The 18,277-nt window shown below is 40.3% G+C and overlaps 1 protein-coding gene across 2 annotated transcripts in view; it reads left to right on the top strand.

Moving 5' to 3' along the window:
* The window catches only part of FRMD3 (FERM domain containing 3), a 206,055-nt gene that overhangs the window by 120,535 nt on the left and 67,243 nt on the right, over window positions 1–18,277 (top strand). For both annotated transcript variants that reach the window (XM_030567430.1, XM_030567428.1), the window contains exons 5-6: window positions 7,101–7,198; window positions 10,270–10,393. In XM_030567430.1, the coding sequence (XP_030423290.1) occupies window positions 7,101–7,198; window positions 10,270–10,393 (222 nt within the window). The remainder of the gene's footprint in view (window positions 1–7,100; window positions 7,199–10,269; window positions 10,394–18,277) is intronic.

Here is an 18,277-nt window from a genome sequence, read left to right as displayed (position 1 = left end):
TCACTACAGGGGAAATAAAACAAACCATGTTAAAAGTGGATTATTTCAGCAAACCTTCATGTTATTTTCTAAATAGTGGATTATTTCAGCAAACCTTCATGTTATTTTCTAAATCATGTTTTAGAAACAGATCTTGAATCATTTGGTTGTCATAAAAAAATACAGTATAAAATATTTCTGTGCAAAGTAGATGAAATAAAAACATTATTGTCAGATTAGCATTTTATTTTGTAAATATCATATAAAGGCTAATGTTTAGTGGTCTGATTTTCAAACGTGCATAGTACTCGGCAGGTCCGTGTTTGGTGATTCGTCTTTAGTACTTTTGAAAAATAAGGCCAGTTGATTTCGTACATAAATCTGGATTTAAGAGCCTAACTTTAGGCACTCAGTTTTGAAAAATCTTGGCCAACATAAATAGTTTCTGGATAGTCAGACATTTTTTCCCTGGTGTTTCATATATGCAAAGAAAAACTGAACCAAATCATCTCTTTAGCAGGAAAGGTTTGGGTAAAGGCCAGAAACTGTGTTCCAGTGGGGGGGATAAGGGATGTTTTGCTGCTTGCAGAGTGAGTAGGGGGTATGATCCTCCAAATAATCGCACATCTTGATATATGGGAGAACCCGTGGGCCTCAGGACACCTTCAGAGGACTGTAGCATTTTCACTGCTTTTCATGCTCCACTTCCCACTTCATGGCTTATTTAGAAATTTATACTACCATGCACTATTCCATGCACTCTGGACAATAAAACCAAATTGCCCCTGGGAGTTTGACAGCATGGACAAAGAACCTATATAAAATAAAGTTGACGTGGTCAGCTGCATTTTTCCCTGCAATTTTGTGAATGTAGAACCCGCCCTGTGGTGAACTTCATGTGGGGTGTACCCATGGGAAGCCACTTGTAGGATCAGGTATGATATTTGTGACAAGATTACTTAAAATTTTACAGAGATGTGATCTGTAGTCTTAAGAAGCAGATGAATTTATTTTACAGACTAAATTACAAAAATCCATTAGGTGCAAAACAGCATAAGGTTTACTAGAAAATTATTTTATTTGCTTAGTGGACATAAAATAGGAGAAAATCTTCTCTGATCTGCAACCACATATTCTGCACTTGGGCATCACTGTGCCAAATAACTGCAGTATATGCATTAAAGAGCCCCTCTGTGATCACATAGGTGAGTTTTGCTCTTAGCTGAAATGTTTCTATGGTGGAGGTATTATCATCTAACATTTATAATGAGTTAGTTCCCAAAGGCCCCTATTGTGCTAGGAGGTAGTTAAAAGCAACCAGATGATGTGGTTGTATCCTATGATAACACTTTCCATTCCACTGGTTCTTCAGGAAGATGCAGAACAGCAGATACTAAAGTTGTGCATTTTTTTTCATTCAGGAGGTTTGGATAACTTGCATCCAGGAGTTTTGAAAGAGCTGGCCTAGGAGCCCACTGTTTTTTTTTTACCAACTCTATATCAGACAAAATAATGTACTTACTCATCATTCGGATAGAAAGCATAGAGGAGGGGCAATTACAATCTGGCTTCCAAGATATCAAAAGCACAGATTTTTAATAGGAATCTAAAAGCTATCTATTCGTGGGAACTGTAACACACTGTACTTAGAGAGAGATGTTTGGACTGACTGAGATTAGGGGAAATCTGTTAGTAGAGACAGGTTTCAGAATAGCAGCCATGTTAGTCTGTATATCCAAAAAGAACAGGAGTACTTGTGGCACCTTAGACTAACAAATTTATTCAGCATAAGCTTTCGTGGGCTACAGCTCACTTCTTTGGATGCATAGAATGGAACACACAGACAGGAGATATTTATACATACAGAGAACATGGAAAGGTGGAAGTATGAATACCAACTGAAAGAGTCCAATCAACTGAGATGAGCTATTGTCAGCAGGAGAGGGAGGGAAAAAAAAACCTTTGAAGTGATAATTGAGATGACCCAGGGAAGGTGTAAGGAGAACTTAACATAGGGAAATAGATTCAATTAGTGTAATGACCTAACCATTTTCAGTCTCTATTTAAACCTAAGTTAATTGTATCTAATTTGCATATTAATATTACACAACATGGAAGAGCCTAGACAGTCAGTGTTTTGTGCCCCATAAGGAGCAGTAAAGGCAGAAAATACTGTGTGTTTCTTTCTACAGTGCAAGCCTTTTCCCTCTTCCCATTTGCATTAAAAGGGATGTGATTAGCAAAAAACATTGCTATTTTAATAACATTTGGTTCCGTTAATACAATTCTAAGTCAACACTAAATAATCCAGTGTATATTAACTTCATCAATTTCTTTATTTGCCTGAGAAATGCCACAGGACACTATTAGGTGTAAGTGGTTGGCTAAGGAATTTACAGTTTTGGATGATTTCTGCGTATAGCACATTATTGACCATCGTGTGCAATAATGTAATTTAATGGGATCAACTGCTGTCAGTGTGTCAACTGCAGTTGATACTACAAGAGAAGGTGGTGGTTTTAAATATCTCTGTTCCTGTGCTGTATTCTGAAAGCGTGTACACCTTTTGTTCTCAAACAGAAGTATGCCTAGTGCATGATTAATCCCACTTCTCCAGAGTTCTGCTCACCATTTGCTGGTTCCAGTATTATCTCACACTTTACTCCACCTTCAGACTCAGAAACCATCAACCTGCAGTGTACGAGCAGATCTGTTTGCCTCAGAATTGGCTATCAAGTGCTGTGATGAACCCATGAGCTGCCTTTTCATAGGATTTGTTTTGTTACTCACTAGATGGTGAACACCCTTTCCCAAGTTTGTTCCCAGAGTTGTGGTTATTCCCAGGGCTGTGCAAACTGATTTACTTACTGGAGAGGATGATTAAAAGATACAAGCTTCGATACTGCTGGTTTGCCCTGATGCAGTTCTGCCACAACCTGTTTTAGCATGTTGTCATTGCAGATTAAGGATTTTTCGTTTCACCAAGGCCTTCAATTCACTAAGGTGGAACACATTTTTTTTTTCCTCATCACCTGTGCTCCAGTAGCATCAAGTTTAAAATGGATTAGTGAGCTGTGACTAGACAAAGATTACATCAGTGAGACAGATAAAAATAAATAGTAGAGAGCAGTGCAAGAGTAAATGAAGCCTCTCAGGGACAAGATTCCTACGAAAACATCCAACACTGTAAGACACCAAAGGGACTTCCTGTAAAGTGACCTTTTTATTTGCTTGAAGAGGGATATAATGTTCTGTTGATTTAATATTTAGCAATAGTCTGTGTTCTGGAGAAAGGAGGAGGCATACTGGTGGAAGACTTAACACTTTTGAGTCATGCTCCATTCTAGAGTTCATTACAGATTTACAGGCAAGATTGCTTGGCACAGGTTATATGGGGTAAATACATAGCCAGATAACCTAGACATGTAAACAGAGACCCCTGCCAGGATGTCTGTTGACAATGGTGCCTTAGGAGCCCAGGAGGTCCATTTCCATAAGTTGCCCATGCAGGTGAAGGTGGGAGTGGACCAAGCATAGCCAGTGCAAGTCTTGAAGGATTCCAGTAGTACATAGACCTTCCAAAAATCCCTCCTGGCTGATTAGCTTCCTGCAGCTGTGCTCAAATGGAGCTGCAAGGAGCTCAGCACTGGCAGCTGAGCTCCAAGATGATCTGTTGCTGCTGGTGGTACTGAACTTGAGTTCCTGGGTGGCTGCCCCTTAGATAAATGTCCCTAAAGAAATGCCTCTCTTCTTGCTTCTGGTGTTCAGTGCTGGTCTGTGGTGTAGCCAACAGAAGGTGACTGTCGTTTTTCTCAGTTTTGTTCTAATGTGTCCAGCTCTGAAGAGGGGTTGGGAAACTCTCACAACCAGGTGTCCTGTGCCCCAGTGCCCACTTCTGCCCCAAGGCCTCTCAGCTTTGCTTGGAAGTTTGTCTCAGATTCTGTAGAGCTAAAGGAGAGAATTTCAGCAGGAGCCAGTGTGTTCATCACGGATGTTGTTTCTACTATATGCAGTATTATGAGAGAGAGATTCCATAGTGCAGCCAGTGTTTAAATGAATGGGTTGGTCCACACAAACTAACAATTTATGATGGCATTTCAGATAACAAGTGAGTATTCTAACCAGTGTATACCATAGTGTTGCTATTAAGGTTGCATCACAACTTCTGTTTAAAGGTCAGTGTGACATTACACCCCGTATTCTTCATAGAAATATGCTTATGATATGAATGTGGCCTAAGATATATTTTATGTAGGACAGATATTGTAAGGTATAATTGGAAAGGTTATGATTTACTGAATACGATTATCCACTTTGTATGCATGTATCATTTCTGTATCTAAAGTTAGGAATATTGATTATGTAACAATTACAACTGGGGGTGTATTTGGGAGACACCCACTAGACAACAGGCCATCGGCTTTGATGGGCCATTATGAAGAAACAATAAGACTTTAAAGATACTGATCTCTCTCCTTCCTGAGAGGCATCCTGAGATGCAGCTGTGACGCTACTGGCTCAGGTGGTTCTGTCACCTGGTACTAAACACCATCTTGGACTTCTAGTAATTTACCACTAAGAGGAGGGGGAAGTCAAGTCTGGGAAATAAAAGATTCCCACTTTTTGTAAATCTTATTTAAGGCTGGGGAGTAAGGCAAACAGGACTCTTCTCCATTGCCTTCCTGCCCAGGAAGGAAGACTGCTGAACGTATCTGAAGAGACAAAGGAATTGAACAAAGAGAAAGGTAAGAGCTGAGTCCAGACTGAGACAGAGGAGTCTAGTCTGTAAAGAGAAATAACTGGAACTCTAAGCTACAAAAACTCTGCCTCCTGCCCAAAACAACATTGAGTGTGAGAAATTACTTCTTGAAGCCAGTCTCTTTAAGATCTTACGCTTAGTGTGCATGTTTTGTTTTATTTGCTTGGTGTAATCTGCTTTGTTCTGTTTGCTATCCCTTATAATCACTTAAAATCTGCCTTATATAGTTATTAAACTTTTTTTTGTTTATTATTAAAAACTCAGTTTGTGCAATTACTAACCGAGGGAGGCGGAAAGGAGAAGTTGTATCTTCCTCCACATTGACGGAGGAGGCAAATTTATGAGCTTACATTGTATAGATTTATCTATAGCGCAAGGCAATATTATTTTGGATGTACTTTCCAGATGGAAGCACTTGAGTGCTGGGTGATTTTCTAGCTGAGTCTTCCCAGAGAGAACTGTTTGCAGATGCTTTGTGATTCTACAGCTGCTGCGTTCCTACCTGCATGTGTGTGCTGCCAGAGGCCTGAGAGCATAATTCAACAAAACAGGGAGAGGGAGCCCAGGCTAGTAGAGCAGGCAGGCTCAGTGAAATTCCAGTACATCAGGTGACATCCTAGAAGGACAGTATAAGCTGTCACTGTCAACTTTTCCAAGTCCTCTAAAATATAGATGCTTATTCAGATTCCTTTTGAAATTTGGTGTGCCTCAGGAGGTTGGAGGATAAGGTTAGTAAGCCAGACGTTGAGTTATTTGAGGCAGGGGTTGTGGAGCCCTGAAAAAAAGTCATTTTTCAAAAAGTTTCTAGGTGGGGATTTTTGTGCAGCGCTAGAGATCAAACTATTGATATGATTTGAGTCAAAATGGTCTCAGTCTGTCAAGCGTTACCCGAGGTAGTGCTTTGGAATTCACTAAATCCCTGGGGGATCAGAAATGAGATCAGTATTCAAGAACATGTTCACTTGCTTAGAGGTGTAGTGTGGAAGGATTGTAATTGTGCTTGCACCAATAAAAAAATTTTGTAGGCAGCTGCTTTTTGGTTACCTGGGTAGTTTGAGGGAATGTGCCAGCGCCTTTCCCCTTGTGATTACCCTGTCACTGATGTTTCTAGATAAACTTTTGTAATCTTGTGCAATGACAATCTAATAATTCATGTTGCTTGCTACAAGTGGTGTCTGTTATAATATATTTTATAGGGAGGTTTACTGTGAACACAGCAGAATCGTCAGGTGGTCTAACGAAAATTTTTGTTATTGGGTGGAGAGGAGCTGGAGACCAATATTGTATCAGGTGGTGAGGATGAGGTGGGGTCGAGGACAGGGAGATATGTTCTGGCTGTGGAAGGCGTGGGGCATGAGGATGTGTGTAGAAAAATCTTGAATTGGTGGTTTGAGAAAATCTGTATTTTACTAGTCTTGGGAGTGGACCCAAGTGGCTAATCTGCCCCACGATTGGGAAGTAATGTGGTATTTTCCCAAGATGCACAGTGTGGAGATTTAGAATTGACAGCACAGTGCTTGACCGCTGATGGGAGATAAATGTGTGTGCTGCCAGGGTTGCCAGTCTGTGGATACTGGGTGATTCGTGGATCATGAGGTTGCAGTAGTTTGTGGGAGAGCAAGGAGTAAATGAGGACATAGGGATTGCAGATTACAGTCTGATTTGGGTAGAGAGGTGGCCTGCATTGGCATCATGGTCTGCCCACTTTGCAGAGTCTAACTAGTGACTTAAGAGGCAGTGACCTACCAGATGTTCTGGTGAACGTGGCACGGGCAATCTCCTTCTCCCCACTTTGTCCTTTAAATAGTGTTAGTTAGAATCCTGTGGGTGAAAGTGAATGGCTTGTAAAAGGAGGTGAAGATCATGTATACTTCAGTAACTGTGGGGTTGCCAGAATAAAGGTGTTTTTTAATAAACGGGGCATATTGTAGCAACTTTTACACTTCATTTCCTGGTTTTCAGAAGTTTGTTTGCTCAGATAAACATTCTGAAAAGGGATGACATACCTACAAACACTCTTTCTCTGAGCTAACATAGATTTTTGACATTAAATTTACAATAGGATTCACCTTATATTGTGCTCTTCATCATTCTCACAGTCAAGTATTGTCACTCTTGTTTTCCCAATTATATTTTTCTAGAGGGAAGTCAGCAGCTCTCTTCTTGTCAGTAGTCTAGTTTTATTACAGATCATACCTACCTTCCCATTCCTCTTCACTGCCTTTCATGCAGCAAGTGAACGACCCAGAATAGTTGTCCACAGTGATAGTCTTGTTGATAAAGTAAATACAACATAAAAAGCTCACAACAGGGCCACCTCACTCTTACTCTAAAGTGCTTTTTTTTTTTAAATATATTGCAGATATCTTTTGTATCTACAAATAAAAAGGGACATTTTTCATGGTCGTTTGCTGTGCTCATTTTCTGATGCTGCCTACCTGGGTGCCTGTATTGTCCAAGGTAAGTACAACCCACAGCACATTGTGAATTATTTCAGCACCTTGAGAGTGGTATTCAGTATAAACAGCGAAGGGTTTAGAAGCATATTTCAGAATCAGGTATAAAAAATAGTGAGCCATTTGTCCTTATGTCACACTCTCTCTCTCTAAACGTTGACATGTGCTTCAAAAATGAAGGGGGTTCAGAAGTGTAAGAAACCAGCAACAAATTAGGACATTCAAAAAAAACCAAACTAATCCAGTTAGGTTTTTATATGAGAATATACAGTACTTTGTGTATGGTGCTCAGCTCTACCTAGAAAAGAAATCAAGATTCTGTTCCTTTATATTTCTCAATATAAACATTCAATTCCATATGAATGAAACAAAAAATAAAAGTTAATTGATTCAAGGGCAGTGGTTCAGATTTCATTTTCCCACCTTGAAACAAAAGATATCTGAATGATAGTGGGACCCCAGGGAAGAGGGAGACAAGTAGATTACCATAGTCATGGGGTCTCCGTCTCTAGGTGATCGGAGTACCATCCTGATTTCCTTTACTCCTTGGTGGCCAATCAAAGGCTGTACTAAGTCAGTTTTAGAAAAGCTAATGAGCACTATAAGATGTAGCCTGTGTCTGTGTTAACTGAGGAATGGGCATGAGCGAAACAGAGTATGACAGACATTCCAGAAATATTGGCGATGCTGGAAATTCCTGACACCAACTTAAAAATGCTAGAATAGGTTCTCCCTGGCTGTTCTGTACTGACCTGGCTTTTTAGGGCCAAATTTTGAGGAAAAACTGAAGGTGCACATGCAAAACTTGGATATGTAACTGGATTCTTATATTGATGCAGGCAGTTATATGATTGCGCACACAGACTGCTAGTTAGATGTCTATCTGGACACTTGTGTGCACAGATACCCGATATGTAGGCATACATTGTACTGTAGTAATTTGGCAGCAGTGATGGGTTGGAAGTACCTCACCAAATTCTACCATCAGATTGTGGGACTCTGATAATTACATTTGCCCTAGCATATGCCCGAAAGTGGCCAAACACCTAGAAGGGGATAGGCCTATATAAAAAGAGAGGTAGTACTGTGATGTAAATGCCAATTTTTTGCCCACATGAATGAGTGGTGAAATAGTGTATGAGGAAAAAGAGCTCAGTTGATTTCTCTTTTGAAATAATCTTCTTAAAATCTTGGTAATATTTCTAGAAGTGACACTTCTTTCTCTTTATCCTTTTATGTTATTCTTAGTAAATAAAATTGAGTTATTTACTAATTTTGTTTACTACTTGCCTTAGAAATTATTGTGAAGGACATTATAAAAAACCCTAAGTGATTAGCATATAGGGTTGCCAACTGTGTAATTGCACAAACCCAAACACCCTTGCTCCGCCCCGTCCCCAAGGCCACGCCCCTGCCATGCCTCTTCTCCAAAGCCCGGCCCCTGCTCCAGCCTCCCATCACTCGTTGTCCTCCACCGTCACTCACATTCACTGGGCTGGGACAGGGATGGGGTGCAGGCTCTGGGCGGGGCGGTGGGGCCGAGGCGTTCGGAGTGTGCGTTCGGAGTGTGGGAGCGGGCTCCAGGCTGAGCCTGGGGCAGGGGGTTCGGGGTGCAGGCTCTGGGAGGGAGTTTGGGTGTGGGAGGGGGCTCAAGACTGGGGCAGAGGGTTGGGATGCAGGACAGGGTTTGGGGAGCAGGCTCTGGGAGGGAATTTGGGTGTGGGAGGGGGCTCAAGGCCGGGGAAGGGGGTTGGGGTGCGGCAAAGGGTGGAGGTGTCGGAGGGGGCAGGGGGTTGGGGTGTGGAAGGAGGTTCCAGGTGCAGGCTCCATCAGGGCAGCACTTATCTCTGGTGGCTCTGGAAGTGGTGACATGTTTGGCAGCAACTCCTAGTCTTCCAGACGGCTCTTTGTGCTGCCCCTGCTTGCACGCACCACTCCCAGAGCTCCCATTGGCCACGGTTCCCTGTTCCCAGCCAGTGGGAACTGTGGAGCTGGCGCTTGGGGCATGGGCTGCGCACGGAGACCCCTGTCTCCACCTCCCCCTAGGAGCCACTTTTGGACATGTCGCCGGAGCCAGGGAAGGTAGGGAGACTGCATTAGCCCTGCTGTGCTGCCGTACTTTTAGCTGCCTAAAATCTCTCGTTTTGGCTTCAATAGCCTCTGGGAGATAGAGGAGAGACTCCTGGCCAACCGAGAGGGTTGGCAACCCTATCAGTATGATCAGCAGGAGTATATAAAGGTTTGGAAAAAGAGGCTCTATATTCTGCTTCCAGATTAGTACGTGCAGCTTTTGCTGCATTAGGGAGTATTGTCCCTAATGTACAGTATATCCAAAGCCAGAATGAGGCCCAGAGCTTGATAGCAAAGGCCAATAAGGCTAAAAATATGTGTCTACTACTAGGCTTCTGAATCCATATTTGGGCACTTAAATAAGTGGCCTGATTTTCTAAAGAGCTGACCACCCAACAGCTCCCATTGAAGTCAATTGGCCAAATTCACCATTGCCATAAACTGGTGCAAATTCACTAATGTTAGTGAGCACAGCTTTTGTGCTTATATACTAGGGCAGGATTAAACTCATTTACTTCAGTGTGGTTACACTGGAATAGGTGAGAGGAAAATCTAGTTCAGAGTGTTTTGGTTTATTTTATTAAATTGCTCGTCAACAGAGTGATGAAGGGAAGATGTTTGTTTTAACTATATATTTTTCAGAGCATGTTATCACCAAATAATTATTTTCAATTACCTTTTATAATCAAAGTGCAAACTGTAATTTGAAATTAATTTATTGGATGGGGAGGAGTTTGTAATCCCCTAGTAGTAATGCACATTTCTCAACCACTAGAATGAATCTCTCCAGATATTTTGTAGCCTTAGTTTAATTATGAATGCAACAAATTTGCTTTCCTTTGGAAATACAGTTTATTGAACTCTTACTAAATTTGGCAACTTTCTGAATGGCTCATGGAGGTTGAGCTACAGGAGGACACATGCATTCAATGTCTCTGTTTTCCATCAACTTACTCTTTAATTTAACTCATTCTGCTGCTTTGTTTTGTTTTTTAACCTGTCCAGCTGAGCTTGGTGATTATGATCCTGATGAACATCCAGACAATTACATTAGCAATTTCAAGATTTTTCCCAAACAATCACAGAAGCTGGAAAGGAAAATTGCTGAAATACATCAAAATGAATTCAGGTAATTTAGAGTGCTGCTTGTGAAAGAGGCAGTTGTAAATTGTGTCTGTTTCTACACAGTATGCATAAGCCTTGTGGTTTCTGGTTACTATTTCTTTTTAAATTCTCAGGAATGTATTGATAGTTATTTCAAAAATTAAAAAATGGGTGAAAATAAGTGCGGAAAATTAACTTAGCAGTGTTCTAAGTGAATATCAGGTTTAATATTGGGGATGGGAGGACAGAACAAAAACAACAAACAGAGAGCAATAAAAGTTTGTGTGTATCTAAACACTACAAAAATAAAACTGCATTTGAAACTAAACCAATTCACTGTTGATGACTTGTGCAGTTACATTTGATATAAGGGTCTTCAGTGTGAATTCCAAAAGCCTGAGGGCACAGGCTTGCAGCAGTTTTTCCAGAGTGTCTCAGTGCTCCTCAGCTCCATCCCCTCCACTGTTCCCATCCTGGGAGCAGGAGGGAGTTCTGTGCCCTGGGGTTACTCTCCAGGCAGTGACAAATCTCTGGACCCAGCTGTTCGCAGTGGCTATCAAGGGGATGGGGAGGAGGGGCATGTCCAGTGCTCCGTGCTGGCAGCACGTGTGTTGGGGAGGATGCTCCTGGAACTCGTGGGAGCGAAGGAGTGCCTGATGCAGTGGCAGTGGGTGGGGGGGGAAAGGGATTCTGGACAGGGGTAAGCCTGGGGCCAGGAGGGGGCCAATACTTGCAGGGTACACCCTTCCTCTCCCTGCAGCCTGTCACTGCAGTGTTTGGCGGTCTCAGCAATCTCTCTGCCTGTCTTGCTCCTCCACTGGACAACTGCGGCAGCAGCCACCGACTAGCATTTACTCTCCCCGGCACAGGCATGCTGAGGAGGTCAGCCGGGAATGTAAGAGTGGCCATGGCACCAGGTCCATGAAGTTCAAGCAGGTACAAAAACTCGGTAGAAATTAGAAAAATCCAAATACTGGGTTCTTCAAAACATGGGAATTTTTCAGAGGTTTTCAGTAAAAACCGAAAATGAAGGGCCCTAAATATACATAAAGTTATGGTTCTCTCCCACAAGCATTCTATACATACGTGCTGTCAAAGGTGCATTATTTGACAATGCTGTGTCAGCTTAGAAATATGAACAGGAATGCAAAACCCACTATAAATCACAACTGACTGCTGCATGTGTGCTGCCAGCTGTTACCATGGTATGTGGTTAGCATGAAACGTATGGCTCTGATAAATGGGCATGGCTTACACTATGAGGTCTGCTACTGTTGATTTACAGATTTGTCTTTCATGTAATCTCATTTTTAAATGAAAACTTGGTAGCCATGCAGTGAGAGGTTATTGCAGTGAGATTTATGATACTCGATCACTTGCATTGTGTATTAAATTGCACATAGTATCATCTTGTTTGCATCTTTAGCTGAAACTGTTCCCTTGCTGTAATGCTATGATTTTGTATGTGTGTGTTTTTGTATTTATGGATATGCACGCACATACAAACGCAGAGCAATAGCCAGGATGGTGATTTTGGCATAAATGTATTCAAATAACTTTTTTGGAAAGCTGAGGGGGGAATAGATTCAGGACCCTTTCCCCTTCTTTTCTGATCTTTAAATATGGGACCAGAGTAGACAAAAATTAAAATACTACTTAGTCTAGTAGAAGCTAAACATGATCTTGAGATGAAGCATCCTGTTTCTATGGAGAACAATCACTGCTTTGTGCAAGTATACCCCCTTCAGGATTGCCTAAGAATAACCAGACATAAGGTGGATGGGGTAATATATCTTATTGGACCAACTTCTGTTGGTGAGAGAGAGAAACATTTTTTGAGCTGAAGAAGAGCTCTGTGTAAGCTCAAAAGCAGGTCTCTCTCACCAACAGAAGTTGGTATAACGAAAGATATTACCTCACACACCTCGTCTCTCATATCCTGGGACCAACACAGCTACAACAACATTGCATATAAGAATAACATGGATAGTAGTAAGAAAGGCAACTGTGCTCTTGTCTTCCTGGTTAGAGGAAAGGAGCAGTGGTTGAAGTGGAAGATGAATATGACATGGAAAAAAGTAAAGAAAAATAGATTGATTACATTACACAATGTTTATAATCCACAATGCATTGTATACACTTGAAGTTGTCAAGAACTAATAGGAATTTCTTCAAGCCGAGGTGACAGGACATGACAGTAACAGTTGGGTGAAATTTTGTAACGTTAAAAAACTTTGTTTCTACAAACTGCAGTGAAAGGTAATGTAGTGACCTGAACAGAATGTGATTTGCATGCTATTTCTGTAACTTTCACTGTAACTGTTTGTTTACACAGAGGAGTAAGAATGATTGTTGTTGTTTAAGAATTCAGGAATTAAGACTTCAACTAGCTCTACTTGCTTTTGGATTGTATTTCTTAATTAAATAATTACTGTATTTAGCTGGGTAGCTAGATGGTCTCTTTCTATGCATCAGTATCACTTTTACCATAAAGGTGTGGGGAATGGAAGCAACAGAAACCCAAACAACTTTGAAACTGAAAGTTTTCAGATAAAGCTTTAAATATTGCCTGTGTGATAAACAGTTTTAGTGTTTTAGGTGGTTTTTGGTTTTTTTTACACCTTGAACACAACTCGGTGACACTCTCAGCAATAGCTGGCATGTTCAGGACATCTAATAAAATACGGTTACACCTCAGTGCAAGTAACAGTGCCAGCATTATCCTGTTTCCCCTGCCTTTTTTTCCCTTCCCAAAGCCTATATATTTGTTTTGTATCTCTTTTTTGTCAGGACCATACCTTAAGTGACATAAAGATACCTCATGAGTGAAGCATTCTAGAGCCATGTTTAACTTTTAAACTAAAACAATTTCCAAAGAGAAGGCAAAAACATTCTTTTTTTTCAATAAATATTGTTTTGATTTTAAAACCTCTCTTCCAAACAATGTCTCTTTAAAACCTCTCTTACAAATAGATTCCCAAAGTCACAGGACTTTCATTGATTTCAGTGATGGTCTGCGTGTTAGAGAAAAGAATTTGGTCAAAACTCTTGTGCAAGAATGGACTATTCCCTTAAACAACTTGCAGAAAAATGATGAGGGAAGGAGGATGTATTTATTCAATGCATCCTGTACTCAAACATTCTTCTATAAACTTGTTTACCAAAATTGTTTTACATTTTGTTTTAGGCCCTGACTTCCACTGGGACCTCAGCTTGGCCTCCATTTATACATGTGCAATCTTGTGTGTGTGCACACACAATGTGTGCATGCATTTTCTCAACACCAATGCCTGCACACAGAAATGATAGATTCCATCATGTGTGCACACAAATTCTTGAAACACATCACTGACATGTTTGTCTGATCTAACCTAATCTATTCAAGTTCCAGTGCTGGAAAAATAAATGCACAGGAGTGTGTGTGTGTGCACAAGTGGAGGTAAAGGCCAAGAAAACAAGTCCTTACTTTTGTTGTGTGTAGTGGACATTGAGAATATGTTGAAAGTTGATTGTTATTGGGAAAGTGCGACATTCTGTTTTTGTGATGTCATCACATTCTCAGTAATGGCAGAATGAAAACTTGTATACTTTGACAAATAATCAGAAAAAGCATTAATCTTACCAGTTTTTATATCTTGTTGATGTATTTTATTAGCATGTCTTTCACTTGATAGATGCTATAAAATCCAGATTCCTGATTTTTTTTTCCTCTGATAAGAATAATAGGCAGATAACCAATGAATCAGGAGTTCATCAATCAGCCAGTGCTTACAAAAAATCTGATGATAGGTTACCAAGGTTTTGTAACCAAGGCATTTGGGTGATATATTTGTTGATGTAAAGGGCAAGCCTTTGGGTCTGATTCTGTTCTCACTGATTTTAACCTGTGTTGTACTGCTGACTTCAAAGGAGCATTCTTGATTTCCACTGGTGAAAGTGAATCAGCCTCTTTATTTTTAATGCAAGTCTAAATGAGTTAATACAAATCAGGATTTCTCACTTTTGCAGAATATTGTTCCATCATCCAGGCCCCTGTAGCTTGGAATAATCTGCTTCCTCCCTGAACCCCATATCATTATTTTCATGGCCCATTAACTGGGCACATCTTTTCTTCTGTCCCAGTGCATGATGGAAGTATTTGTCTCCTGATGGCAACATGAAAACAGTGAAGGAAATGCCTGGGAAGTAGCTGATAATGCACATTGACAGCTACAAATGACTTGGTGACTCAGTGAGAAGGCTTGTTCTAATTAATTAGAACAGATGTACAATGTGCTGCTTCTCTCTCTCTTTATGTGGTAGTGAAAATATTGTTAGGTTTTTATCAAATTGTGACCTTTCATGTGACCATTCTTTGAACCTGACTGCACAAATTAAATCTGATACAGAGGTTGTGACAGGCAGAGACACGACAGCTTTATAGAGCTGTGATTAATTGTTATGTGAATTTTAATTAATAGTTGTCCACCTCAGTAAATAGGGGAGGGGTACTGTAACAATCGAATCAAACCTTACCAGAGGCTAAATGAAGGCCTGTCCTCATAACAGATATTCTGGTTTTTATGTCATCACAAATAAAGGCTCTTTAGAAACCTGGCATACCTATGAGAAGGAGCAATTTTTGTAACTGAATACTAGAAGCAAAGTAGGTGTTGCTAGATTTAAGATGCGTTAGGCATTAGCGGGACTTGGTGAATGGTTCTTTAAATAAATCAAAGCTGTTTGATCTCCAGCTGTCTGACTTGAATGTGGAGCCCTGTCATATTTCTGAGCATGCAGCTTACATGGCCGAGGAGAAGCAAACAGGGATGACCCTTAGGAGACTTATGACTTAAAGGATTCGGGACTCCATCTTAAGGTTTGATCCTGTAGGATTCTGAGACCCATGCAAGGTTTTAAGTATCCTCAACTCCTGCTGAAGTATATGGGAATTGAGGGTGCTCAGCTCTTTGGAGGATTGAACCCTAACTCTAAATTTTGCCTTGACTGGCAGAGTGATGGGAGGCAGAGATACTGATAAATGTGACTTCTGATCCTCCTGGACTTTTACCAACCAGGTTTGTTGGGCCTGGGGGACATCCATGCTCCAGAGTATAATTTGCTGCTGCTTGAAAAAGAATCTGAAGAGGATGAAAATTTTGCATAGAAAAAACATCTTTCTGTCCCTCTTAAAACTGGAGCTCCTACCATTAATGTCAGGCTAACAGTTGCACTTAGTTTTAAAAAGATAAACCTCCCACCCCCTTGCTTTTTGTTTCAAAGCCTTTTGGATTTCTGGCCTCTCCCTCTCCAGAGCTTGTTTTTGCCTTTACAGTGCCCTTTACAAGGATGACTGATGAGTGAAAACATGAATAATATTTTTATACCAGAAACAATTACAAAAAAAATCCTTATTCTAGTGCATGAGTAAAATTTTGCAAGTTTTACATGATATATTACAGTAGGGGCTTTTAATCGCTTATTCACAAAAGGGGCAGATTTAAGGTTGCAGAAAGAAACTCAGCTAAGAAATTGCCTATTTTTGTGCAACTAAAACCTAGCTTTAACATAGCTTTTTGTAATTAAAATTGTTATACCGTTAGGGTTTGGAATCACTGCAATCAAACTTTAACAGACCTCAGCTCCAGCTATTTATTATTTATATAGCATTGTAGAGATACGCACCCTTTCCAGTAGTAGAAATATACAAATTGACAATTGGAAGATGAGGTCTCTGCCCTTAGGAGCAACTTATGACTGATAAACCAATAAAGCAAAAGGACAACTTATAGGGCTGGCTGCACTGCAGAGGGAGGGAAAATAGCTGGGAGGAGCAGTACCAATAAATGCATATAGACATTTCCGATTCAGGAAAGCACTTAAATGTGCTTAAGTCCATGTCCTGTTCAGTATAGCATATAAGGAAATGCTTAACTTTGAGTACATATTTAAATGCTGTCTTGAATAAGGATATCCTCTTGAATCAGGGCCTGAAAGAAGAAATAGTATCATGTTTGTAAATCTAACAATATTTTAATGAAACAGAATTGCAGTGCTCTGTTTTCAACCCATGATTGTTTTTTGTTAAACACAATTGAGTAATTCAATGTACCTTTTGTAAAGTCCTGTTATATATGCAGTTGAAATGGAATAAAAATAACCATGGAAAGGTTTTTATTTTTTTTTATTATTAAATGCTGTACTAAAATTGTCTCCAAGTTTACATCCTAAGGACTTGATTCTGCAAATCCTTACTCAATCAAGCAGGCATTGCTTATGCATGAAGCAAGGCTACTCATGAGGTTTGCAAGATCAAGCCATTTCTCTCAGCTCAGATATGGTATGTGAATAACAGTCACAGATCACAAATTTTTTATGACTCATATCCAAGTGTCATTTAATTTTTTTTACTGCTTTCATTATTTTTATGTACAAATAGCAACGTAGTTTATAATTCCAATATTGCCTTCAACAAGCAGCTCTGGCATTTAAGACAGTACAATATGCCAGATGTTATAAGAGAGAAACAGATGTATTTCCTTGCTGAAACATAAGGCATTCCTGACTTTGGGCTAGTCTACACTGGCAATGCTAAAGCGCTGCACTTTAACGTGCCTTGTATGTTCGTGGCGCAGCACTGGGATAGAGCTCTCCCAGTGCTCTAACAAAACCACCTCCATTTGGGGTGTAGCTCCCAGCACTGGGAGTGCAGCTGCCAGTGCTGGGGCACTGTCTACACTGGCACTTTACAGCGCTGAAACTTGCTGCACTCAAGGGGGTGTTTTTTCACACTCCTGAGTGAGAAAGTTTCAGCGCTGTAGATTGCTAGTGTAGACAAGCTTTTAGTTAATATATATCTATATTTCATAGGCAGGCCTTGTAGCACTGTTGCTTGACAATTCCTGTTAAAATTTCTGTTTTCAGTTGCTGTATCTGTGCCAGACTTTAACCATTTGGGGTCAAATTTTCCATGCTGAGTGTCTGCCTAAGCCCACGTCCAGACTAACCCGCGGCATTGGCGGGTTAAAATCGATTGCTCGGGGATCGATATATCGCGTCTAGTCTGGACGCGATGTATCGATCCCCGAGCGCGCTTACATCGATTCCGGAACTCCATCAACACGAACGGAGTTCCGGAATCGACATGGAGAGCCGCAGACATCGATGCCGCGCCGTCTGGATGGGTGAGTACCTCGATTTTAGAAATTCGACTTCAGCTACGTTATTCACGTAGCTGAAGTTGCGTATCTAAAATTGATTTTAATACCCTAGTCTGGACGTGGCCTAAGACTGCATTTATTTTGGAGAACTTCAGCCAAACTGGCCCAGCCACTTGAGGGAATAAGGCTAGTAGGGAAAAAGACATTGGTTCTGCCCATGTTAAAAAAAATTCTGATAACCTTTTAATTAGGGCTATCAAGCAATTAAAAAAAATTAATCATGATTAATTGTGCTGTTAATAAGAATACCATTTATTTAAATATTTTGGATATTTTCTATATTTTCAAATATATTGATTTCAGTTACAACAGAATACAAAGTGTATACAACTCACTTTATATTTTTTATTACAAATATTTGCACTGAAAAAACAATTTTTTTTTCAATTAGCCTAATACAAGTACTGTAGTATAATCTCTTTATCAGGAAAGTTTGATCTTATAAATGTAGAATTATTTACAGAAAATAACTGCATTCAAAAATAAAACAAGGTAAAATTTTAGAGCCTAGAAGTCCACTCAATCCTACTTGTCCAGCCAGTTGCTCAGACAAACAAGGTTGTTTACGTTTACAGGAGATAATGTTGCCCTCTTCTTGTTTACAATGTCATCTAAAAGTGAGAACAGGCATTTGTATGGCACTCTTGTAGCTGGTGTTGCAAAATAGTTACGTGCCAGATGTGGTAAAGATTCATATGTCCCTTCATGCT

Source organism: Gopherus evgoodei, chromosome 6, assembly GCF_007399415.2.
Source record: "Gopherus evgoodei ecotype Sinaloan lineage chromosome 6, rGopEvg1_v1.p, whole genome shotgun sequence".
NCBI classification, from domain to species: domain Eukaryota; kingdom Metazoa; phylum Chordata; order Testudines; family Testudinidae; genus Gopherus; species Gopherus evgoodei.
This window is presented reverse-complemented; position numbering and strand designations above follow the sequence as displayed.